The 27988-nt window shown below is 34.9% G+C and overlaps 2 protein-coding genes across 2 annotated transcripts in view; one reads left to right on the forward strand and one right to left on the reverse strand.

The window, feature by feature from the left end:
• The window catches only part of COL21A1 (collagen type XXI alpha 1 chain), a 174029-nt gene that overhangs the window by 37690 nt on the left and 108351 nt on the right, over window positions 1-27988 (forward strand). The window contains exons 2-3 of the mRNA XM_070514690.1: window positions 18947-19072; window positions 22651-23202. Coding sequence (XP_070370791.1) covers window positions 18985-19072; window positions 22651-23202 — 640 coding nt within the window. The 5' untranslated portion in view covers window positions 18947-18984. The remainder of the gene's footprint in view (window positions 1-18946; window positions 19073-22650; window positions 23203-27988) is intronic.
• Window positions 5098-6698, reverse strand: LOC106837945 (non-selective voltage-gated ion channel VDAC1-like). The gene is given in 1 exon segment (XM_044776905.2): window positions 5098-6698. A coding segment is annotated over 1 exon segment (852 nt). The 5' UTR covers window positions 6658-6698; the 3' UTR covers window positions 5098-5805.

Genomic DNA, 27988 nt, shown 5'->3' on the forward strand with positions numbered 1-27988 from the left:
AAAATTTGTGATTCCGTTGTGTCAAAGTGATACTTAATGCCGTAGGGAAGGATGATGTTTCCCAGTAAGAGTTTGGAGGATAAGAAAAGTTGAGGCTCTTGACTAAACCCCAGGAACCTAAACACATAAAGGACAGTAGGAGGGACTCTTAGAGAACTCTGAAAATAAGTCACTCTCAGGGAGAGTGGTGTCAAAGAGGCCTTAAGGAGGAAGTTTTGATTAAAAAGGCCACCTATAGGAGCCAAATGCAGGAAGGTTAAGAAAGATGAGCAGAAAGATTTGACTTAATTTGACAATTAGGAACCACTGGTACCCTTAACAAGCACGGTTTAAGTAGAGTGCTAGAGTCAGACATTGGATTGCAGTGGAATGGAGCTTCAGCAGGAGTTGAGGAAATGGAGGAAGACAAATGAAGACCTCTCTTTCATGAAGCTTGGCGCTAAAGAAAAGGAGAGAAAGAAACATGCAAGTAAAAGAGTCAAAGGAAAAATGATCCTTTAAGAATTAATTGTAAGTTTCCCAGTTTTGGAATTGTCATATAGATAACACATAGGAGGCCAAACTTTAGTTAAATGTGATTGTGAGATAGTTACTGGATGTGGTGAAGAGCTGATCAAAGTTGTATGACTGGATGGATTTATTCAGAATTGATTGTTCAGGTATATATTTGCCTGGTCTTTGGCTCTTCTTACTTATTGTATCTAAAAGCACGAGGTCATGCAAAAAGGAACACATATGAAGCAAATTCAAAGTGTGGACCCAATCCCTGTATAATAATGAGGTCCTTAAATAAGGGAAAAACCTTTAATAAATGTAAAACATAGGACAGAAATATTTTTGAAATTATTACTATAAAACATAAACATTTTGGCATCTGCCTTGTGGTCTAACAACCATATGCCAGTGATCAAATGGATCTCGAATTTGGAGAAAGAAAATCTAAATAAAAAAATGTAGCCTTGCTTATTTGGGATAAGATGTTGAGTCTATTTTGGTTATCATGATTCAGTAAAAGCTATTAAACCCACAGACTCTGCTAGTCTGAAATAGAGGAAGTCCTTGTCCCTGTTCTTGTTCCAACCTTAAAATCAGAGGACAACGATATTCTAGATTCTGTTTATGCTGGCGAAGCTCAGTTCATCGGGTATGTTTCCAGTTTAAATGATATCTTTGCCAGGTGAAGTTGGTAATGATTAAAGAAATTTAAAAATATGTCTTTAATCCAGTGAGATGCTTTTCATGTATTAAGCTATCATTTGAAAATTACATTCATGATAAGATGGGTAAATTTTCTAAGATGCCAAATTTATTTTTATAGTTGAAGTTAGCCAAAATTGCCAACTTAAGTTGGGCTGCAACAAACCAGTTCAGGGTTCCCATGGAAACATGATTTCATTCCATCTATGAAAACCCATTTTGTTTTTTCTCCTTTATCATGGAACTTGAATCTCTGCTATGTTTTTCCTGTGATTCCTGCTCCAAGAAAAAGAAAACAGGTTTTCAATTAGACAAATATTCACATTTTGCCCATTAGAGTTTAATTCCAAGGGACATTTTCATTTAGGGAGAGAAACAATGGCCATAGCCTAAAATCTTTCCTATTTAGGTACTACTATGCATTTTTGTTATTTTCTTTTTGTATTTTTAAATACTTTGGTCGACCTCCAGTCACAGTTATTCCAAGTTATGTTAAAATTACTTCATACTTCGAATATCCTTATTATGTGGTGTCTAGCTGATTTAGAAATCTTCAGTGAAAGAGCTGTGACATTCTTCTTCATTTTAATTTTCTCCCCATGCCTACCCAAAGCCTGACACAAGTTGGTTATCAATAAATGCTTTTAAGTCAATAATGCAACAAATATTTCAATGTCTTCTGGGGGCTTGGCATCATTAAGGGCTCTGTGGAATGCCAAAGACATATGTAAGATCCTTTCCTGTTTGTGATTAGGGATCTAGGGAGGGTAAAGAATGAAATGTAAGTGCCTTCTGCTAACTATTTACCTCTCATAAGCAAGAGCTTTACTATCATCTTTACAACATCTTTATCATCTTTACAACAGTCCCACAAGGGCTGTGGTATTATACTAATTTTTCAGATGAAGAAATTGTGGCTAAGCCAGATGTGAGAACTTGCCCAGGCTAGTGATTGGTAGACCAAGGTTTGAATACCAGTCCTGCGTTGACAATACACTTAACTAGTTGGAGAGACAGTTCTATACAGAAAACAATTAGCAGAGTAGTAGAAGTTATTGGTTGTGAGGAGTTCAGACAAGGAAAGTTTATGTGGATGAGAGGAATCATGGGTGATGTCATCGAAAGCACTATTTACTGTGTGATGAACTCTGTACAGTATTTCTGATCAACGCTACATCTTTGTATTTTATCCACTGGAATAAAATATCTTGGCTCTTAGACTTGTTTCTTAAATGTCTATGATTTGTTTTTTAAAAAAGCATGCTGCACAATGGCATAATTATACTTCTGTTTAAAAAAACCAAAAAAGAATACATGTAAATTAATTTTGCGATTATCATAAATTCGCAGAATGTCAGACTGGTCGACACTTCTCTTTTTATAGAAAAGAAAAACAAGTCCCAGAGAGCAGTCCCAGCTGATTTTTTTCTTTCTCTCTTGCTTACATTCATCCGTAGCAGAATCAGGCCAGATATAGTCTTCCAACACCTGGTCTAATATTTTTTAAGCCACATAATGCTCTTGCTCATTGATTTGTAGAAGATAAGTACGCACAATTAATGAATAAAAATAATTCCAATAATTTTTGCACATGTATCCTTTGTTTTCTCGTGCTTCATTAAGCTATTATAGAGATACGTTACTGTGGAAACTGTGCATTCACATCCTTGTACGAAGCGCTCTCAGAGATCACGGAGAACTTTAAGTACCTTGTTAAGTGAGGTGATAATGATGTTTTGTATCTATCCTTTGCCTATTTTTTTTTTGCCTTTTCCTTGGAGATATTTTGTTGCTTTGTCAATGACTCGAAATTTTAGTTTTTCCGTAGATCTTCTATTGAATTCCATGTAAGTGCCATGCATTTTCATTTTCCATGATTATTTGTTTTCCTTGAAAGGGAAAAGTTACAAGTTCAGAAAGATAATCATAATCATTATTCTACTTAAAGTCTTTATCAGTGTGTCATTAGTCTAGCAAATCTAGAATTTCTCTTATAAACTTAGAATGCCTTACAGGAGGAACAGTTATTGTATTTGTAGCAAAACTGTGCTAGAAAATCACTTATTAAGCGGGTCATATTCACTGTGGGAATATTATTATTTTAGAAGGGACTCTTTCCTAAAAACTGACATTAAATAACATATCAGGTTATCTCTCAACTGTGATCATAGAGCCATGATAATTCAAAATAGGAAAATAATGATTCAAACCTTTAAAAATGAACCTAAGTACAAAGTATGTATCAATTATATGAGGCCCAAAGGTACCATAAAACTTTTCCAGGAAACCCTTTAGCGTCTCATAGCTACAATTTGAATATAGGAAATATTAATGAAATGCTTAGCATTACTTTTATTTGCCCTCTTAGAATTAAGAATTATTTAGGAGTAAATTATTCAGGTTAGACGAAGTGTCTTAAACTCTCCAGGAAATTTGAACTGGTGCCATCTTTTTCTCCAGTGCCTGCTCAACAATTTCACAATCTTTGAAACTCATTGAACTTGGTTAGAAAAATCAGAAAAATCACTACACATATAGCATCATGCTTAGAATTGCTGATATAGGCATAAACATTCAATGCGTTTTGATAAAAGTGGTACAGATTGAGGTATTTTATCTATTAGGCAGCTTTAAATGAGTTTCATTTGAAAGGGCAACTTAATGAAGAAAAATAAGTAGTTTGAAGTTTTAAGGAATGACCCAGTGAAATGGAATTTGTTTAAAAAGGGGGCTAATTGCACTAATTATGTATACCATGCATACATTTAAGCTCCATCCCCCTCCATTTGGTTGATTAGTCTAGAATAGAAACGCTGTAAACCAGATGAGTGTTTATGTTACTATCGTGCGTGCTCTGTTGGTATACTGCTGCTATTAGCGACACCTAGGAATTTTGTTTGTGACATATTTTTTAGTACACCCAGGTCCTTAAAAAGGTTTAAAGTAAGAAAAAGGCAGACAAACCAAACTGGGTTTACTATTCATCTTAGAAAAAATTTAGAATAGAAAATTTGTGTTCTGGATACAAATTCTTTGTTGATTATATGTGTTACAAATATTTTCTCCCTCTGTGTGGCTTGTACTTTTATTAGTTTTATCTTTTTTTCTTTGAACATTTAAGAAGCTAAAGCAAACACAACCACTATGCTACTATCACACCCAGTGAATTTTTATAAATGGTGAATATCATCTAATATTTAGTCCATGTTTAGTTTTATCTGATTGTCTCAAAAATATCTGTGTACAGTTTGTTGTTTGAATCAGGATCCCAACCAAATCCACAACTGCGTTTAATTGATGTGTCTCTTAAGTCCCCTTACTTTTGTTTTCATGCCATTTACTTATTAATTGTATAATTTTTCACTTTTTAGATTTCACTGATTTCATCCTCTTGGTGTCATTTAACACATTCCCAAATGTCTTATAATTGGGTAGATAAAAAGACTTGAGTAGATTCTGATTTTACTTTTTATTGGCCAAAAATATTTCACAGATGGAAATGTGCTCATCCTATTATGTCATGTCAGGAGGAACATATGTCTTATTCTATTTTAATGATGCTAAGGTAGATGAGTGGGTTCAGGTGTAGTCAAGCCTAATGCATCTGTCCTAATTTCCTCTCTAACCTTTTACCTAATAATATTAGCAGCACTTGCCTAGATCTTTGCCTAGATGTGTTATTTCATTAGAGATTGCAAAATATGATTTTCTAATTCTATTATTCTTCTGGCATTTATTAATTGTTGCCTCATTAACTGTTTTTTTTTTGAGGTTTCAATATTTTATTCAAGTTTTATTTTAAGTGATGTTAATTACAGCATTTGAATTCCACACAAAATGGAAGACTCTAAAATGTACCCATTAAACTACTTAAAAATAAACTGAGTGGCGAGAATACAACAGAAGTCCAATTTAGATCCGAGTGTTGTCCTCATGTGATTACAGTCACAGAGACTCTTCCCAGCTTGCAGCTGGAGCTCTTAGAAGCTATTTTATACTCTGGTGCAAAGGGCAAGGGCAAAAAAACCACAACATGAGAGGGAATTAGGTCCTGAATTATTGGCTTCATCACATCCACCTTCTCCACCCCAAAATGGCACAAAACAAACAGCCACCACGCCCTGCAGACTAAAAGAGGTGATGGACTGGGGTGGAAACAGGTCATGAAGATCTGTCCAAAAAAGTCCCTTTCAGATGAGTTTGTACACACCATCAAACCATAAGCCTCTCGCAATTAGGGTAGGAAACCAAGGTTCAGTTCTCAGGAAGTCACAATTTCATTCATTTACTCAATAAGAATTTACAAAGTGCCTACAAATTATCAGCTTCCACTTGCAGCCATTTCTAGATAAAAAAGAAACCTGACATCTCTAGAGGGGCCACCAAGTTCCCCCAAGTCTACAGCTGAAAGGACCTTTTTTGGAATTGGGTTTCTTCTGTACCTCTGAAAGGGTAACACTTTAAAGCTGAATCATCTTTAACCTGGAAGTCTAACATGATATTTAGCAATACTTGCATCCCAGACATACAACATTAAAAGGTACACTAAACTCTGAAGGTAGCTACACTGCAAAATAGTTTAAAATTAAACGATTGTACGGTATTCATTTATGCTTGAAATTCCAGTCCTAGACCAAGCTTGTGGCCACCAGCGTTGACATTCTTGCCATCCAGCAGAGCTGACAGCGTCAGTTTGGTACCTGGCTTTAGGGTCTGGGTGTATCCTAAACCTATCAGGCTGGAGTTGTTCACCTTAGCCGAGAAGCACGCGTCAGGGTCGATCTGATACTTGGCTGCTATTCCGAAGCGAGTGTTACTGTTTCCTGCTGTCCAGGTGAGATTAACAGCAGTCTCCAACTTCTTGTTCACCTTCTGATAAATGGAGCCGCCAAACTCTGTCCCATCATTTACATTAGTGTGAAGCTGGAATTCATCAGTCTTGTAGCCAACCGCAAAGTTGCTCTGGGTCACTCGAGACTTCGCGGTCTCAAAATTCATCTGGTAGCCAGCCAGCCAGCCCTCATAACCCAGCACCAGGGCGCCCCGGATTGAAGGCCCTGCGATGTCGAAGTTCACGTTGCAGCCCAGGTTGATGTGCTCTCGTTTGTACCCTGTCTTGATCTTAGCATTTTTTTTCCCAGTGTTTGGTGAGAAGGATGAATCAAAGGTCAGCTTCAGTCCACGTGCAAGCTGGTCTTCCACAGTAATCTCCGTGCCTAGTGTGTTGTCGGTGTTCCATTACTCTGTAAACGTCAGACCATATTTGGTCCATCTGTACTTGGTTTCTAGACTGCCCGTCACTTTGGTGGTCTCAGTGTTGGCTGAACCTGAGCTTGTAAATTCCAGTCCATTCTCAGATTTTGTTTTCAAATCAAGTTTTATTAAGCCAAATCCATAGCCCTTGGTGAAGACGTCCCTGGCAGATTTGCCAAGATCAGCATAGGTGGGAGGCACAGCCATCTTCTTAGAGGCGGTGGCGGCCACCTCATTAACTGTTTTATTACTCTGCAATATCATCCATGTAGAAAAAGTACAAAGAAGGAAAGAGAATCAAGCATTTATCCTACTTTTTCTACATGGATGTACCCTGACATCTTAATTTGTATCCTGACAACCTTCAAAGGTGACCCATGGTGTTGTTGATATTTATCATTATGAACTCATAGGTTTAATAAATTGTTAATTTCAATCCGTTGTCATTATTATCATTTTTAATGACCTTATGGTTTCATCTTTAGCCAATAGGAGTCCCTCAACTTAGCTCTCGGGTGATTTTGATCTAATCCCAGTAGATTTTGAGACTTTCCTTGTTTTCAGAATGACAAGATTCCTCTATCTCGTGTACCCAGATCTGGAATCTGCTATTTTCCCAAAAAAGCCCTGGTTCCCTTTAATGAGAAATGGTATTTAGAAACCACAATCGGGGTACTAGAGTTGCTTATTGATAATTTTGTTCATATCAACGTGAATTGCTCATTTCCACCCATTTCCTTTCACCCTAGCTCCTCTTTTGTCTGTGCCATTTATTTTGTATTTATTATCCTGTATTGCTATTTAACTTTTCATTTGCTTACATTTTATTTTCTAAGTAGGCAAACAAGGCATATCTAGATCTAGAACTCACACCTCATGACTTGTTAGCCAGCATCTTTTTTGGTGCATTGTGGATGAATTGGAAGATTAGGTAACTGGAGAATTTTGACCCGTTAGATGTTAGCTTTCCCTTTGGGAATTTATGTCTTGAGTTTTTTGATACTTTATTGTCAAAATTAAAGCTGATTTAAGAGAAAAATAAAAATTAGGCAAATATGTGTTGTGTAAGAAGAATTTAGGAGTAAAAAAAAAAGGGCTACATTTATAAGCACAGCTTAAAATTACCAACAGAATTGCATAGCCTGATTTCAGTGGATTTACTGGCACAGGCAAATAAAATACAGTGTACTCCATGCTCCTTGGCTTTCTTTAACAGTCTTACTTCGAATGGTTACACAGACATGGATATTCTTTTATTGCTTGAATACGTAGAAGCTGCTGTGGCCGGATGGGATTTTAAACCTCTCCACCAAACTACAAACCGCCGAGTTACTGCAGTTCACTTTGTCTTGCCCGGCTTTAATGGGTGCGGTGGAATGTACTCTACAAACGAACCAAGAAAGCAGTCACCCACTCTGCAGTGTGAAAGCAAGCTCTGCAATGTGTAAAATAATGGCTTCTTTGAATCCATTAGCTATCTATAAAATGGTGATTTATAATTACCTGTCTGCCTACCATACTAGATTGTTGTTTAGAGAAATAGGATAACAAATGTCAATTATTTAGTTAACCATAAGTTGTTATACACAATCAAGGTGGCATTGATTAATTGCATATCTTGGGGGCGTGATTTGGCCTATGAAATTCCAGAAGTTATAACTAGAGTTCTGTTGTCTTCACGGTAACTCAAACAAACCAAACTCTGCATACACCCATATTTACATGAATTAATTCTTAATTCTTTTACTGGTTTGCCAGCATATTGCTCTTCTAAATTCTATCTGTCCCAATTGATGCTTCCTTCTACTACCTTAATGTCAGAAATATAGAACACAATAGATGTGTGTGTGTGCATGAAAACACGGGGACCAGAATTCAGTCTCTCCACCTTTTCCTGTTTTACAATTTAGTTCCAAGACAGAGCCTATAAATAAGTATGCGTGTTAGTGTCTCAAGAGGGGACTACTTTTAGTCTTTAATTTTATTTGAAGGTTTTACAACTAAGCGTAGCGACCACATTTTGAGATGGCATTTTTCCTGACAGTCCCTCGTCTTGAAAGCTTTTATTACATTCCTGGTGGCTCTGCACACTAATTTCCATGCCTTAACTGTGGACCCAATGAAAGACATGTTAATTGCAAGGAGACAAGGAATTTGCTTTCATTTGTATCCACTGTTCTTAGAAATTATTCTCAAGTATTTATGTTGGTTTTAATAAAATATAAGTGACAATGACAGTGGAATATGATACAACACATAAGGAAATGGAAGAGACATGAAAAAGAGAATAATAATCAATTGATCTCTCTCCTGCTTTCTCTGAGAATCAATGATTGTTAAATTCTACAGAGCTCTTTGATTTTGACAGTGGGATGATCTTAGTGTGAAAACCTGATTGTCATGCACCCCTGGTTAAAATCCTCCATTGGATTCACTTTGCGGTTTGGGGAGAACTGCTCTCAGTTTAACACACTACATGGGGTCTTTGCTACTTCGCTTTAGAGCCTTCCATCCTCCTCTTGTTCCCACACTCATGCTTCTCTGACCTTCCCTCTGTTCCTAGAACCCACCCAGCTCTCTCCATCTGCAGAAGGGAAAGTTTGTCCTCAGTTCCGGGCAAGGATGGCTCTTCACGTTACTCAAGTGTCAGCTTCAAGGGCACCTTTTCAGAGGCCTTCTCTGGCCTCCAAATCTGAAGGAGCCCTTCCTTTCCTCCTGGTCCCGAGTTATACATGACTGTTTTCATTTCTTTATAGCACTTGCCACTATGAAATTATCTCACTCATTTATTTATTTAGTCCCTGGAACATAAACCAAGTGACAGCAGATTCCTTATCTAATTTTGGTCACTTCTGAATTCCCAGCACCTAAAAGATTATCTGTCACATAATAGGCATTTGATAAATATTTGTTGTTGAATGAATAAAGTGGACAGAGTTCTGGAGTGAGAGAACCTGAAGATAAGTTTTGGGTCTGTTTATTACAGTGCATGTGACAGGCAAGCCATATTACCTAGGTAAGCCTTATTTTCCTCCAGGCTTCCTAAGATTGAATGAAATAGTGTGTCTCAAGCATTGTAAACTATAAATTTTCATTATCATAATAATCCTGTGAGGTCAGAGAATATGGGTCATTATTTTTGTAGTTGAAAGGAAAATTACAGATCACCAGTTTTACCTTTTTTTCTTTGAACATTACAACACTGTAAGAAAGATAAATTATAGTTAGTGGTAGTGTTAAATCTATAACCTGGATTGCCTGGTATATATGTAGCCTAGTGTATATTCCGCATTAACAGGTGAGCTCAGTTTAAATTCCTATGTTCCTACATTCTGTCAAAAGTAATTTCCTCTTTTCCCATTATCCATTAAGAACTATGTATATAGCATTAAAAGGTTAACTTTTCCAAAACAGAATTGTCTATGTTGAAAGCGGCATATATTCCTGTATTCCTTAGAGGCCCATTTACTAGCACTGAGGCAGACAACTATGGATTTTATGCTGCATCAGCATTACCTGGGAGCTTGTTAGAAATGAGGACTCTTAGACCATAAACCAAACCTACTGAATCAAAATCTGCATTTTAAAGACCATATGTGACAAACCCTCAGCTAACATCATACTCAATGGTGAAAAACTGAAAGCCATCCCTCTAAGAACAAGAACAAGGCCACTATGCCCACTTTTGCCGCTCTTTTTAAACATAGTATTAGAAATCCTAGCTAGAGCAATCAGGCAAGGGAAAGAAATAAGAGGGATCCAGACTGGAAAGGAAGAAGTAAAACTGTCTCTATTTGCAGATGGCATGATTTTATATATAGAAAATCCTAAAGAATCTGTCAAAAATATTAGAAATAATAAACAAATACAGTAAAGTTGCTAGGTACAACATCAACATACAAAAATCGGTTGCATTTCTATACACTAACAACAAAATAGCAGAAAGAGAATACAATTAAGAATGCAATCTCATTTACAATTGCAACAAACAGAATAAAATACATAGGAATAAGTTTAACCAAAAAGGTGAAAGACCTGTATGCTTAAAACTATAAAACATTGTTGAAAGAAATTGAGGAAGAGACAAATAAATGGAAAGATATTCTGTGCTCTTAGATTGGGAGAATTAACATAGTTAAAGCAGTCTACAAATTCAATGCAATCCTTATCAAGGTCCCAATGACACCCTTCACAGAAATAGAGCAAAGAATCCTAAAATTTATATGGAACAATAAAAGATCCTGAATAGTCAGAGAAATCTGGAGAAAAAAGAACAAAGCTGGAGGTACCACACTCCCTGATTTCAAAATATGCTATAACGCTATAGTAATCAAAACAGCATAGTACTGGCATAAAAGCAGATACAGAGATCAATGGAACAGAATTGAGAGCCCAGAAATAAACCAACACATCTATGGGCAGCTAATTTTTGACAAAGGAGCCAAGAACATACAATGGAGAAAGAAAAGTATCTTCAATAAATGGTGTTGGGAAAACTGGACAGTCACATGCAAAAGAATGAAAGTAGACCATTCCACCATTCACAAAAATTAATTAAAAATGAATGAAAGACTTGAATGTAACATTGGAAACCATAAAACTTCTAAGAGAAAACATAGGCAGTACACTCTTCATCAGTCTTAGCAGCATCTTTGTGAATATCATGTCTCACCATGCAAGGGAAACAAAAGAAAAAATAAACAAATGGGACTACATCAAGTAGTCTATAGCAGACTACAGCTGCACAGCAAAGGAAAGCATCAAAAAAATGAAGAGACGACAAGTGGGAAAAGATATTTGCAAATCATATATCTGATAAGGAGTTAATATCCAAAATATATAAAGAGCTCATATAACTCAACAACAAAAAAGCCTAATTAAAAAATGGGCAAAGGATCTGAACAGACATTTTTCCAAAGAAGATATGCAGATGGCCAATAGACACATGAAAAGATGTTCAACATCACTAATTATTAGGGAAATGCAAATGAAAACTACAGTGAGATGCTACCTCCTGCCTGTAAGAATGGCTATTACTAAAAAGACAAGAAATAGCAAGTGTTGGAGAGGATGTGGAGAAAAGGGAACCTCACACACTTCTAATGGGAATGTAAAGTGGTGCAGACACTATGGAAAACAGTATGGAGATTCCTCAAAAAATTAAGAATAGATCTACCATATGATCCAGCTGTTCCACTCCTGGGTATTTATCCGAGGAACACAAAAACAAATATCAAAAAGATATTTGTACCTCTATGTTCACTGCAGCATTTTCACAATAGCCAAGACTTGCAAACAACCTAAGTGCCCATCAGTGGATGCATGGATAAAAAAGATGTGGTATATATACACAGTGGAATACTGCTTAGCCATAAAAATGGTGAAATCTTGCCATTTGTGACAACACGGAGGGACCTTGAGGGTATTATGCTATGCGAAATAAGTCAGACAGAGAAAGCCAAATACTAAATGATGTCACTCACAAGTGGATAAATACAACAATGAAAAAACATATTGATAGAGATTAGATTGGTGGTTGCCGCAGGGGAAGGGGGAAGGGAGGAGGGCGAAAGGCGTAATAGGACACGTGCACAGTGATGGATGGTGATTAGTCTTTGAGTGGTGAACATGACGTAGTCTATACAGAAACCAAAACATAATGACATACACCTGAAATTTACATAATGTTAGAAACCAATGTTACCTATGTATTAAAAAAAGCTTCAATAGGGGGAAAAAAAAAGAATCTGCATCTTACCAAGAGCTCTAAGTGATTTGTATACATGTTAACATTTGAGAAATGAAGATACTAAACATCTGTTGCTACTCTTTGAGTAGCGAACTTTTAGACATTTTTGCTTGTAGAGATTCTCTGAGTTATATTTTTCTATTTGGGGTTGCTAACTTACTTCACTGCTTTGGTGAATAGGACCCATAGGAGTATTTTTTTTTCCATATCATTTTTCATTGCTTATACCAGAATTTCTAGGACTTTGGTGTACATTAGCATATGGGAATTGTTTTTTTAAATGTTTGGTCTCTTGCCCTACAATCTAAAGCTATTAGGTAGGGCCAGGGCATCCATATGTTTAACAAGTTCCCCAGGTGATGGAAGCAAATGCTAAATCTTGATATGCCTCAGTTTATATGCATTGTCTATGCGCATATGTACAATGAAATAGCTGTAAAACATATTTATAAGCATACCACTTATGTTTCCACAGTTTCAATTATGTTTCAAAATAACATGGCAGTAGCATGTATTTAATGCTTGTTTCATACTGTCTACTTTAATGGTTGTCAATCAAGGATATAATGAAATTAGACTGCTAACTTTAGCCCAAGGATTCTGAAGAAATTAGGTACTACATGGAAATAATGAGGAGTTTTTGGCAGAGGAGCAGAAGAATTTAATTTTGAGGTTTTTGGGAAGGAAGTTAGTGAACATTCATTAGTACACATTGTTGCCATAAACAGCACATCCTGGTGATGACTCACCAGGAACGCTTCTCGCTAACTTTTCTGACCTTCAAGCTCCTTGTCCAGAGGGGCCAGCCTAAGTTGAAAAATGGCAGTGATGATGTCGGAATGATTTTGTTTTTCATTAAGGTGTAATTTGTATACAACAAATCATGCAGTTGTTAAGCCTTCCTTTTAACAGCCTTAGACAAATTTTTATGCCCGAATATCATCACTGCAAATGTAGGATATTTTTATCATCAGCAAGATTGTTTGCGCCCCTTTCCAGTTGGCTCCTCCCATCAAAGGCAAATGTTTCCTGACTTCTAACACCAGAGATTACTTTTGTGTTTTGGGACTTCGTGTAACGGGAATCATGCTTTGTGTATTCTTTTGTGTTTGGCTTCTTTCGTTAAGTAGAACGTACTTAAAATTTATTCATGTTGTTGGGTGTAGCAGTAGTTCATTATTTTTTGTTGCTATGCATTATTCTATTATGTGAATATACCACGCAACTTGTTTATCCATTCTCCTGTCAATAGTGTTTGAATTATTTTTAGTTTGGGATTATTATGAATAAAACTACTATAAATATCGTGCAAGTCTTTTTGTGGGCCCACATTTTCATTTCTCTAGGTTAACATACCTAGCTGAAGAATTGCTGGTCATAGTTTATCTTTTAAGAACTGAACCTAACAGTTCTCTAAAGTGCTTATATCATTTTTCATTCTCAGCAGCAATGTATATGTTCCAGTTTTTCCACATGGCCTTATAAATATTTGGTATTGTCATTCTTTTAATTTCAGCCATTTTAGAAGGTATGAATGATATCTTGTTCAAATATACATTTCTCTAATGACTATTGATGAGTACCATGTAATATGCTTATTGGCCATTTCTGTATCTTATGTAATGTGTCTGTTCAGGACTTGGATTGTTTTCCTTTTTGCTATGATTTGTAAGAGTTTTTAAAAATTATGTAGGTTCTGGATATGAGTCATTTTTCATAAGTATTTTATTCTGAATATTGGCTTGCATTCTTAATGTGTCTTTTGAGGAAGAGAATGTTTAATTTTGGTGAAGTCTAACGTATCCTTGTATCCTTTTGTTTTTTTGTGAGGAAGATTGTCCCTGAGCTAACATCTGTTGCCAATCTTCCTCTTTTTGCTTGAGAAACATTGTCCCTGAGCTTACATCTGTTGCCAATCCTCCTCTTTTTGCTTGAGGAAGATTGTCCCTGAGCTAGCATCTGTGCCAGTTTTCCTCTATTTTGTATGTGACACGCTGCCACAGCATGGCTTGATGAGTGGTACATGGGTGCACACCTGGTATCCAAACCCACACGCCCCAGGCGGTGAAGAAGAGCCCATGAACTCAACCACTGCGTCACTGGGCCCCACCCTAAAGTATCCATTTTTAAAATTGCTAGTGGTTTTTGTATCCTACAAACATTTGCCTTATCTCCAGGTCGAGAATATACTCTCTTATGTCTTTTTCTAGAAGCCTTATAGTTTTAGCTTTAACATTTAGATCTATGCTTCATCTAATTTTTGTATATTGAATGACATGGGGTCAAGGTTCATTTTATTCTGTTTATCCAGTTGATTCAGCACTACTTATTGAAAAGACTTTCCTATTCAATTACCTTCACACTTTAATTGAAAATCAGTTGACCGTGTAAGTGTGGATCTATTTTTGAACTCTATTGTGTTCCATTGTATACATTTATCCCTACACCAATAGCATATTTTCTTGATTATTGTAGCTTTTTAGTAAGTCAAAATCAGATAGTGTAGATTCTTCAAATTAGTTATTCTTAATGAAGATTGTTCATTATTCAAGAGTGTTCTTCATTTAAGATTGTTCTAATTCAAAATTATTTGCATTTTATATAAATTTTAGAATAAGTTTGTCAGTTTCTTTAAAAACTGGTTTGGCTGGGATTGTGTTGAAGCTATAGGTCAATTTGAGGAGGATGGATATATAACTGATACTGAGTCTTTCAATCCATGAATATAGATCTCTCTTTTTATTTGCTTTCTTTAATTTCTCTCAACAATGTATTATACGTTTTAGTCTAGAGGTATTTGACATTTTTCATTAGCTTTATTTCTAGGTTTATGATGTTTTTGATATTATTGAATATAATATTACAATTTCCCCCCAATTTTGTTGATAGTATATAGATACACTTTAAAAAATAACTATTAACCTTGTGTCTTATGACCTTGCTAAATTCACTTGCTGGTTCTGCTGGTATTTTGGTAGATTTCAAAAAATTTTTTTACATAGATAATCATGTTGTCTGTAAATGAGTACAGTTTTATTTCTTTCTTTATGGGCTTTGTGTCTTTTATTTTTCATTTTGAATATAGTGCTAGCTAGGACTCCCTGTACATTTTTTAACAGAAGTGATGTGACAGTATATCCTTAACTTCTTAGTGATTTTGGGGAGAAAGCATTCAGTCTTTCACCATTCAATATGATGGTAGCCGTAGATTTTTCGTAGATGACGTTCATCAGGTTCCCTTCTATTCTTAGTTCACTGAGAGTTTTTATCATGAATGGGTGTTTAATTTTGTTAAATGCCTTAGCTACGTAAATTGAGATGTTCGTGTGATGTTTCTTAGTATAGTAAATTATAACAGTTGAGTTTTGAGTGTTAAATCAATCTTGCAACTCTGGGATAAATGTCACTTGATCATGACCTTTTTTATATATTGCTGGATTTGACTTGGAAATATTTCATTATGGATTTTTACATTCTTGTTCATGAAGGGTTATGAACTATAGTGTTCTTATCTTGTAGTATCTTTGTCTAGTTTTCTATTAGGATTGTGTTGACCTCATACCAAAAGTTGGGGAGAGTTCATTCCTCCTCTATTTTCACTTAATTTCATTTCATGAAAGAGTTTGATTAGTATTATTTTTTTCCTTAAATGTTTGGTAGAAATTACTGGTGAAACTATCTGTATCTAGACTTTTCTTTTTGGGAAAACTTTTGGTTAAAAATTCAATATCTTTAATAGGTAATTTCAATTTAGACCAGTTTCAAAAAGCAGTTTATCCTAGGACTTTGTCCATTTCACCTTTTGATGTCAGTAGGATCTGTAGTGGCATCCCCTACTTCAATATTGACAGAGGAAATTTATGTTTTCTGTCTTATTGATTATTCTTGCTAGGATTTATATTCATTTGTTCTAAGAATTAACTCATTTTTTTAATTGTTTTTCAAGTTTCTATTTCACTGATTATTACTTTCTTTCTTTTACTTTTTTGGGTTTAATTTGTTGTACTTTCTCTAGCTTCTTAGGTCAAAGCTTAGATATTGATTTTTTATTTTTCTCTAATACATGCTTTTGAAGCTAAACTTTCTCTCTAAGCAGTGCTTTAGCTGCATCATAAAATTTTGACTTTTTAGGGGCTGGCCCTGTGGCCGAGTGGTTAAGTTCTCACGCTCCACTGCAGGTGGCCCAGTGTTTTGTTGGTTTGAATCCTGGGCACGGACATGGCTCTGCTCATCAAACCACGCTGAGGCAGCGTCCCACATGCCACAACTAGAAGGACCCACAGTGAAAAATATATAACTATGTACTGGGGGCTTTGAGGAGAAAAAGGAAAAAAAAATCTTTAAAAAAAAATTTTTGATTTTTTAAAAAAATTATTGATCAGTGTGAAATATTTTTAAAGTTCCCCTTGGATTTCTTTCTTTTTAACTCCTGTATTGTTTAGAAGTAGGTTGCTTAATTTCCAACTATTATGGGATTTTTTTCACATTTAATACCATGTAGGTCAAAGAAGATAATCTGTGTAATTTCATTTCTTTGGAATTTGAGGCTTGTTTTTTCTCCACCATATGGTCTATTTTGGTTACTCTTTCATATGCAGAACGAAAGAATGTATATTATGCTGTTGTTAGGCAGAGTGTTCTATAAATGTCAACTATGTGAAGTTGGTTGATAATGTTTTTCAAAACTTCTGTATCATTACTAGTTTATTTTCTAATTAAACAATTACTGAAAACTGGATGTTAAAATCTCACATTGTGATTTGAGTTTATCTATTTCTCTTTTTAGTTTTTTTCCCCTTTATTGTCCCTGTATTCTGAAGCTTTATTAGGTGTCTACACATTGAGGATTTTTATATCTTTTTGATCCATTGCCCATTTTATTACTATGAAATTTTCATCTAAGATTCTTATTATGTCTCTTTTCTCTGGCTAGTTTTAAGAATTTTCTCTTTTATTTTGATTTTCAACTGTTGGAGTATGATGTACCAAGGTGTGACTGACTTTGTATCTTGCTTAGGGCATATGGAACTTCTTTGATCTGATTTTGGTAGCTTTTGTCAATTTGGAAAATTCTTGGCCATTGTATTTTCAAATATTTCTTCGTTCACTTTCTCCTTTCCATTTGAAGAATAAATTATTTGTGTGTAAAATCAATCTCACTTGATATTGTCTCATAGATTTCAGATGCTCTCTTCCTTTTATCATTCTCCCTCACCCTTCTTTGGATTTCATTTTGGATAATTTCTATTGACTTATCTTCAAGTTTACTGATGTTTTCCTCTGATGGATGCAAGTAATCCCATTGCATAAATTCTTTTTTGATATATTTTCATTCAAGTGTTTCAGTTTGTATCTTTTTTAGTTTCCATCTCTCTTCTGGAATTTCCCATGCTTTTGCACATTGTTGTCCATCTTATTCATTAGATCCTTTATCATATTTCTCAGGGCCATTTTACAAACTCTGTTTGATATTTCTGATATTTAGATCATCTCTGGATTTGCTTATACTGAGTGTTTTTCTCCTGATCAGAAATTACATTTTCTTACTTCTCATATCTTGGGAGACCTTTGGGAGATTTCTTGTAGCTTGTCAGTATGGTTTTCAGCTTTTTGTATTTCTGAGGTCTATTTTTCCCTCTTGTCCTTCTTTTGGCTTTTTGCTTTTTGAGATATCTCTCTTCACTGTAGTGAGGGACTGGAGTGCCTTGGAGCGACTTCCCTCCATTCTGTTTCTTCTCCCTGAGCCTTCAGCAAGCCAATGCTTTGTATTTGAGGAATTTCCTGGGTATCTGAATGGCTTGGGTGGGGGGAAATCTCTCTAGGCTGTTCTATATCTATACTGCTCTCAACTTTCTCTGTATTATTTATCTACTCCATACACTCAGTTAAGTGCATGGGTCGGGGCATACTCGCTCTGTAGCTGGGGCCCGTCAGGATTCTAAATCTGTCACACCAGCCTCAACTGATTTCTTTCATGTTGTGGTAAATTCCTACTCTGCTAGAGATGAAAGCAGCCCTGAATCTCTTCTATCTTATAAAGGATTAATAACTCTTGGAATTTATTTCATTTTTCCTTTAAATCCTTTCTTTTCTGCTGGATTTAAAAAGACTAAAGTTTTATAGTTTATCTGTCATGTTCTTATTGTTGAGAGTGATAGTTGCTTGTAACTTTCCATATTCTAACCAGCAGTGAAGTCCTTGGACTAAATTAGAAGACATTAAAGTCATATAACTGAGTGGTTATGAATCAAATAAAATAGATCTTAATGTTTATAATTATACCCCATTAAAAAAATTAAATCCTATCATTGTTTTATCATATAAATATTTTTACTAGAGACCCTCTGAGTGTTTCTTAAATACAAATCATTATTTAAAAGGAGAATGTTGACAACCATTGAGAAAATGAAAATAATCTGACAAGGCTCTACAAGATATGCTAAAAGGAAGAATTCTAGTAATTATTTTGGGCAAAGCCCGAAGTTTTAGAAAATTTCATACTTTTCCAAGATAATTATGAATTAAAAGACTTATCATGGTCTTTATCAGCTCCTACTCATTGTCCTCTTGTGTTAATATATTTAAAATGTGGCTGTTTTAGACACATAAGTGAATTCTAAGGATAGTAAAAATTAAGTATACTCCAACTGGGTATTACAATTTGAAAATTTAAACTTATAATGGCTGGCTATTTGTCTTTATTTTTCTAATATATTTAACTTTCCTTTTTTTCTTTTTTCTTTTTAGGAATCCTAAGACCAAAATAGTAGATTGAAAACAGAAACATGGCTCACCATATTACATTTCTTTGGATAGTTTTGGTCCTGCTTCTTCAGAATTCTGTATTAGCTGAAGATGGGGAAGTAAGATCAAGTAAGAACTATCAGCATTGTCCCTTTTTGTTATCAACAAGTTGATTGTGGAAATCAAATTAGGGAAGCTCAAGCAGTGGTTTTAAGAATCTTATTTGATTTTCTTTGATGCTGTAATTCCCTAAAATAAATGAATTGCTATGTTACACATTAACGGAGAGGAAAAGCTTCCATCAGAGGTAATTTTGAGAAAACTCTCTGGTAATTGTTTATTCTATTAATCAGTCTTTGGAATAAACAGTCTGGTATTAAGTTCATGTGCAGCCATTCATGAGCCTCATGATATGGAGATAAAGAAAGTATCTACCTCATAGGATAGTTATCAGGATATAGGATGGTTATCGGGACCATCCTATGATGTTATCTCATAGAGATAATGAGACAATTCATGTAAATGAGATAATGCATGTACATGGCCTAGCACAGGGACATCTCAGTAAATTTAACTATTATTCTGATTGCCTGTATAAAAGCTTGCAGTAGAGAAGGGGGTGATATTAACTGTAGTTCTAACAGGCCATCATTTACAGATATCATACTTTTTAAAAAAGTTTGCTTATAGTCATATTTTAAAACTCATTAACTAAACACCCTACTATAAATTAATTAAGGCTTCTGTAACAGTTAAATCTGATGGTTTGACAACTTGACTCAACTTGGCTTAAAATTTATTAAAACCATAATATTAAATGTTTGCATAACCCTTTTATAGTTTAATCCACCCAAATAATTTACAAGGTAAATACTCTTTTCTCTGTTTTTTGAGTGGCGAAAAAAGATTCACAAAATTTAAGGGGCTAACCTAGTGTCATACAGCTGGTTAGAGCTGTAACTAGTATTTGAACTATGCTTTTGATCTTCCTTCAGTTCATTCCTTTTCTATGACACGGGTGACTCATCTCTCTAAGGAGGAGGTCTCTTGGAATGGTATTTGGTGTGGGGTTTATAAATGGCAATAGTTGCTTTTGTACCCATGTTCTTGTCTAACCTTGAGTTATGAAATATATGCTCTGTGGCTCTGGAAAGGGGTAGGAAGGGCCAAGAATAACCTTATAAGAGTTTATAACCAGTGAATCGAGCGGCAAACAAACACTAGCGGGTCTAGACAATAGTAAGTCTCATAGTATTTAAGAACAGCAACATTGAGGAGTGTTGCAAACACAACTTCCCTGTCCTTTTGTCTCTCCCACAAAAACCCCATAAAGGCATAACCCGTAATCCCAGTCCACCTTCCAAAAATAACAGAAGAACTGCGTTCCCATGGGTTAGAAAATTTGCCTCTGGCAGAATTCCCTTTCTGCTGTCCCTGCCCTGAAATCTGGCCGAGCTCACCATGGCTGAGGTTGTTGGAATAGTGTCCCTCATGCCCTTCTGCACTTCACCACCACCTGCCTTATAGCACCTTAGGAATAGCATCATAATCACAGTTACATTTTTGAGACAAATGCATGTTTTTGGAGTTTTTTTTTGGTAACGTATTGACTGTTATACATGTTCCTGATAATGTTGTTTATTTTTACTGGTTATTGTGATGGGTGAGTTGAGATAATGATAAAACCGAGACGTCTTCGTGTAAGCCTTGTCATCATCCCAGATATGAAAGTAGACAAAGATGAGGAAAAGAATGGAGAGGAAAGGAGGGAGTGAGGAAGAGGAAGAGAGGAAGAGAGATTGATTGATTGATTGACTCCTAAGGAGATGCAAAAATACTAATTGCCACTAAACAATTTCTATTCCAGTACTATCCTTTGCAATTATGCTACCTTATTTTTAACATATACAGAAAATAAATCCTCCTTGTTATAACTTTAAACTGGACATCTGATCACAACTTAAGGGAGACCATTAAAATGAGCAAAAACACAAGTCTTAAAATTTGCTATCATATTACCTTGATTCATCTTGCCCTCCTCCAATGCATCATCTCTGGGGACATGTGATCCTTATTATATGGATCATAAACAGTAGTATTTTTGCTACTCTGAGTGGAGAAGTTAGAGAAGGAGAAGGCAAATACAGCTGTTCCTTTCAGTGCACTCTGTTGGCTATTTCAAACTATTGGAATTACCCAAATAAACCAGTGTGTGTTTTAGGCTGTGTGTCTCTCATCTCTGGACCTTTGCACTTGCTGTCCCCTCTGATGAGAATGTCCTCCTCTTTACCTGGCTAGAGCTCTCCTTTCACATCTCAGATTGCCCATCAGCTTTCCCACAAAACCTCTGCCTTTCCACAGTGAGGTTGCTATCCCCTCCTAAATGTTCTCATAATACTTTGTACTTTCCCTAACCAGACAGTTGTCTGTTTTACTAGACTGTGAGCATTTTGAGATATCTTATGTATCTTTGAAGCCAGTACTTCGCATGATATCAGGCACAGAGTAGGGATTCCATATACTGAAAGAATGAAATAGGGTGGAAGAGTTAAGAAGATTTTTTTTGACTACAGAAGTATTTTTTAATTTGTATTTTTTTATTGAGGTCATAATGGTTTATAACATTGTGAAATTACAGGTGTACATTATTATTTATCAGTTTCTGTATATACTGCATTGTGCTCACTACCGAGTCTAATTTTTATCCATCACCTCATATATCCATCACCCCCTGAAGATTTTTCTTTCTTTCCACAAGTGTTTAGAACTTGTCCAGATATAACTCGTACCAAAGATAGTCTTTTTCCAATAGAACTCTTCGATGTGCTGATCACACAAGTTTCCTGGTTTCTTGAAACAAGAATCTTCATCTGTATGGAGAAAGAAATAGCTTTATACCCTTGAGCATAGGTTCACTGAGCACATTATTGGCCGAAGATGAGAGCTCAGACATTTAAAAACTTGTCTTGCGCATAGTGCAAGAATGACTGCTTTGATAATCTTGGTTTGTATTAACTTTTATCAACTATATCAAAGAATATGGATCTTTATTGGCTAGTTGAGTCCTGGAGTTGGCAGAGAGTTTGTTTTGAATTTCTTTCTTCCTATTCATTGATTTATTTATATTTTTGTAAATATTTCAGGTTAGTATTAAGCTAAATGTATTTCATTGCTGACTTGATAATGTTAGTATATACCTGAAAATCATGCATTTATTATTATTTTTTTGTGTTTTCATTTATTCAGGGGGGAATTAGAATCAAATGTTGCTTTACGGTAATACCTGCCCCTACAGAGAGATATCTAGATATCATATTCATATACAGCATGAGTTTTTTTAAATTCCCTACCTTTAAAGCTGAGTCATTAATCCTTAAAATAAGACAAGAGAATTCAAGGAAATCAACAAAAGTAATAGTCGTCATTTATAAAGAATTTTCACGAGCTAGGCAGTATATCTTATTTAATCACAAAGCTCCTATGTACTGGTTACTATTTTTCTTTCTTTTTTTTAGTTTCAGCTCTGTCGAGGTATAATTGACATAAAAAATTATAAGATGTTTAAGTGAACATTGTGGTGATTTGATATGCATACACATTGTGAAAGGATTCCCTCCATCTGCTCAATGAAAAATGATGCGTTTAGCACCTTCCAGTTTTTGCTTTTGACACAACAAATGTGCTCTGATGGCTTTCTTTTCACTTAGGTTGTCGTACTGCTCCGACAGATTTAGTTTTCATCTTAGATGGCTCTTACAGTGTTGGCCCAGAAAACTTTGAAATAGTGAAGAAGTGGCTTGTCAACATCACAAGAAACTTTGACATAGGACCGAAGTTTATTCAGGTTGGAGTGGTCCAGTATAGTGACTACCCCGTCCTGGAGATTCCCCTCGGAAGCCATGATTCGGGAGAGAATCTGATGGCAGCGATGGAATCCATACACTACTTAGGAGGAAACACAAGGACTGGAAAGGCCATCCAGTTTGCACTTGATTACCTTTTTGCCAAGTCCTCAAGATTTCTGACTAAGATAGCGGTAGTACTTACGGATGGTAAATCCCAAGATGAAGTCAAGGATGCAGCAGAAGCAGCAAGAGAAAGTAAAATAATATTATTTGCTATTGGAGTTGGTTCAGAAACAGAAGAGGCAGAACTCAGAGCTATTGCCAACAAGCCTTCATCTACTTACGTGTTTTATGTGGAAGACTATATCGCAATATCCAAAATAAGGGAGGTGATGAAGCAGAAACTTTGTGAAGGTAAGTCAATAATTTGGAAACAATTAATAATTGCACTTTCTTACATTTTGGTATAACCTGTGCATTTACACTGCTGTGGACAGTTATATTTAATGTCAAATTATTATGTTTGAATTCAGATGAGCACAAATTTTTGTTAGATTTTTTTCTGGATAAATTTTGTTTGTAGAAATAATTACTTATAAAATCTACATTTGGAAACTATAATATTTTATTATATTTGTTGTTTTTTCCTTTCAATTACAACGTATCTATAGTGGAGATGGTAGAGAAAATATAGTCACATAAAGAATAAAAATATATGTAAACCATACCACTCCTGTTAACAAGTTTTTCCATTTTTTTTCATTCCAGTCTCTTTTTTTATTTCTGTATGTTTGAGAGTTTGTTCATGTGCCTAAATAAAGATAATATTGTATATATAATTTCCTACTCTATTTTCATATTATTATTCTATTATATGTATAATTTTCATACTGTATTAGCATGATAGCAGACAATCTCCTAAGATAATTTAATAATGTCCCTATTTTTATACATTTAGTTCATTTTAAGTTTTTCTAATATAAATAACAGTGACTATTCTTGTACATAATTCTAAATGGGAATCTCTCATTATTTTTTCAGAAAACAAAGGTCAAATTACTAACATTTTTAAAGCCCTGGAAAAATGTCAGCAACTGCACTTGAGAGAGACTTAAAGTCCCACTAGCCGGGAGAGAACATTTGAAAATATAGTACTTACCAACCCTTAATTATGTTTATGTCATTCTATAAAATCTAAGTTCATGTTTATGATAACTCCATGGCATTGGAAACTTCTGATTTTTGGTAAAAATTAATCCTGTTAGGATATAGGTATGCTTCTATTCAGATTATTTTGGGGGAAGAATAATTTTTTCATATCTTTTTTTTTTTTTTTTTTTTGGTGAGGAAGAATGGCCCTAAGCTAACATCTGTTGCCAATCCTCCTCTTTTTGCTTGAGGAAGATTGTTGCTGATCTAACATCTGTGCCAGTCTTCCTCTATTTTGTATGTGGGATGCTGCCACCCACAGCATGGCTTGATGAGGGTGTGTCGGTCCGTGCCCAGGATCCCAACCTGTGAACCCCAGGCTGAACGCATGAACTTAACCACTACACCACTTGGCCGGCCCCCATATATTTTATTTTTAAGACCATAGGCATTTAATATTTCCATATACCTTAAAAAGATTCATGTAAAATTGAAAGGCTCTTATCTAGTTTACTTACAAAAACTCCAAAAATAGGTTGGTTCACACTTGATATAAAAATTTCTAAATGATTGTGGCTTAGAAAACAAATTTATTCCTCTATTTTCTTCATATTTGGGGGACATGGTAGAGAAAAACAGTTTAAACTTTTTTTAAGATGATTTAAGAAAGTGTAGAAAATTAAGCATTTTCTTTAATTAAATTTTTGAAAAGGTACAATAATAAGTACAGACGGTCATCACAGTATTGTTTTTTGAGTGTCTAACAGAAGGCTGTGTTGACTTTTGTCGTCTTAAACAGGGACTTAGGTTTTTAATAGTTGTCTGACTAGTTGGAATTCTTTGGTTTTAAGGCTCGGTATATTTTGTTATTAAAATACACTTTTCATGGTGAAACTTCGCTTACCATTCATTTTTATCCTAAAATAGAAATTTGATTGAATACATTTGTTAAATATCTGCTTCAGAAACTTTTCCTGTAGATGTATATTGCGTTCTCTCTATTGAAAAAATTCAAATTACACATGAAAGAGGAGCTGTGTTTAAAGGGGTAAAAAATTCTTTCAGCTAAAATGTACAATATGTAAAGAAAAAACATTCAAATTTGAAATCTTGCCAAATATTTCTTCATCCACACTCAAAGAATAAGTAATGTCTGTATAACTATTCAGTTCACATATATGCTGTACAATAGCCATCTTTTAAAATGTCGTTTTTGAAATTGTACTTATGGAATACATGGGCTTTTTGCACTTGACTTTCTATACTGTATTAGATTATGACTAAGGCACTGAATTAATGCATTGCTATATTGCAGCAGCCTCAAGACATGTAATTTGTATTTGAATTATTTGACAGTCTTTCTTTCTTTTCTTTTTTCTTTTTTTACTAATAGTTAACTTCTACTTTGATGTGCTTAGCAGGATTACCCTTTCCTACTACGTTCATTTTTTTATACTCTGCTGTGGTTCATCCACAATGAACAAAATATTAGTACCTCTTTGTTCCCACACGAATTATTTCATCTTCACAGACCTACCGTTTTCCTGGAGGTATATTCTGCAATACATTCCTCATTTCAGGACCACCATTTTGTGATGGGCAATGATTTCTTTCTTTATCTGAGAGTCTAAATTTTTAAAAATTCTATTCTATTCTTTTTTGTGGCAAAAAACACGTAATATGAGATCTACCCTCAAGACATTTTAAGTGTACAGTACAGTACTGTTAACTACAAGTATAATGTTGCACTGTAGGTATCTGGAACTTTTTCATGTTGCTGACTGGAACTTATATGGCCATTGAACAGGAACTCCCCATTTCTCCCTGCCCCCAACCCTGGCAAACACCATTCTACTTTCTGTTTCTGTGAGTTTGACTATCTTCGATGCTTCACAAAGGTAGAATCGTGCAGTATTTGTCTTCTGAGACTGGCCGTTAGGATTTTGATAGAGACTGCGTTACTTTGGGTGATATGGACATTTTTACAATATTAAGTTTACCAAAGCATGAACATGAGCTCTTTGTTTGTTTGTGATTTCTTTTATTTCTTTCAGCAGTGTTTTGTAGTTTTAAACATTCAAGTCTTTTCACCTCCTTGGTTAAGTTTATTCCTTAGTATTTTCTTATTTTTGAATCTCTTGCTAGTACTTCCAGTATGTTGAATAGAAGTGGCGAGGGTGAGCATCTTTATCTTGTTCCTGATCTTAGAGGAAGATCTTTCAGTTTTTCACTGTTGAGTATGATGCTAACTATGGGCTTATCATATGTACTCTTTATTATGTTGAGGTAAATTTCTTCTGTACTTAGTTTTTTTGAGTGTTTTATCATGAAAGACTGTTAAATTTTGTCGACTGCTTTCTCTGCATCAGTTGAGACAATCATGTGACTTGTACCCTTCATTCTGTTAATGTGGTGTATCACATTGATTGATTTTATAGGTTGAACCATCTTTTCACCACAAGGATAAATCCCACTTGGTCATGGGGTATGATCCTTTTTAATCCTTTTGATATGCTGTTGAGTTTAATTTGGTGGTATTTTGTGGAGGATTTTTGCATGTATGTTCATTAGGAATATTGGCCTGTAGTGTCTTTTTCTGGCTTTGGTATCAGGACAATGCTTACCTCATAAAAAGAATTTGGAAGTATTCCCTCCTCTTCAGCTTTCTGAAAGCGTTTGAGAAGGACTGGTATTAACTCTTCTTTAAATGTTTGGTAGAATTCACCAGTGAAGACATCTGGTCTTGGGCTTTTCCTTGTCAGGAGGTTTTTGATTACTAATTCAGTATCCTTACTAGTTATAGGTCTGTTCAGATTTTCTATTTCTTCATGATTCTGTCTTGGTAGGTTGTATATTCTAGGAGTTTATCCATTTCTTCTAGGTTATCAAATTCATTGGCGTATAGTTGTTGCAGTCTCTTATGATCCTTTGTTCTTCTGTGGTATCTGTTGTAATGTCTTCGTTTTTATTTCTAATTTTATTTATTTGAATCTTCTCTCTCTTTTTCTTGGTTAATCTAGTTAAAAGTTTGTTAGTTTTATTGATATTTTCTAAAAACCAACTCAATTTTGTTGAGTGTTGTACTATTATGTATTTCACTTATTTGTGCTTTAATTTTAATTATTTCCTTCCTTTTGCAAATTTTGGCCTTAGTTTGTTTTTCTTTTTCTAGTTCCTTGACATGTAAAGTTAGGTTGTTTATTTGAGATCTTTATTCTTTTTTAACGTAGATTTTTATTGTTATAAATTGTCTTCTTAGTACTGCTTTTGCTATATCCCATAAGTTTGATATATTCTGTTTTAGTTTTTGTTGGTCTCAAGATATTTTCTAATCTCCCTTTTGATTTCTTCTTTGACTCAATGGTTGTTCAAGAGCATGTTGTTTAATTTTAACATATTTGTGAATTTTCCAGTTTTCCTCCTGCCATTAATTTCTATTTTCATTCCATTGTGGTTGGAAAATATAGTTGGTATGTTCAGTCTTCTTAAATTTGATAAGACTTGTCTTTTGACCTAACATGTGCTCTCTACTGGAGAATGTTTTGTTTGTGATTAAGAAGAATGTGTATTCTGCTGCTGTGTGGTGAAATATTCTGTATATGTCTGTTAGATCCATTTGATCTATAGTGTTGTTCAAGTCCTCTGTTTCCTTTTTGATCTTCTCTCTGGATGTTCTATCCATTATTGAAAGTGGAGTATTAAAGTCCTTTAATATTATTGTTTGCTATCTATTTCTTCCTTCAGCTCTGTCAATGTTTGCTTCATATTTCGAGTGCTATGATGTTGGGTGCATATATATTTGTAATTATTATGTCTTGCTGGTGAATTGACTCTTCTGTTATTATATAATTTCCTTTCTTTCTTTTGGCAGTTTTTTACTTAAAGTCTATTTTGCCTGATACAGGTATTTCCACCTTTGCTCTCTTTTGGTTACCATTTGTGTGGAGTATCTTTTTCTATCCCTTACTTTTAGCCTGTGTGTGTCCTTAATTCTAAAGTACATCTCTTGTAGATAATATATAGTTGCATCTTGTTTCTTATTCATTTAGCC

Source organism: Equus asinus, chromosome 8 (genome assembly GCF_041296235.1).
Source record: "Equus asinus isolate D_3611 breed Donkey chromosome 8, EquAss-T2T_v2, whole genome shotgun sequence".
NCBI lineage: Eukaryota > Metazoa > Chordata > Mammalia > Perissodactyla > Equidae > Equus > Equus asinus.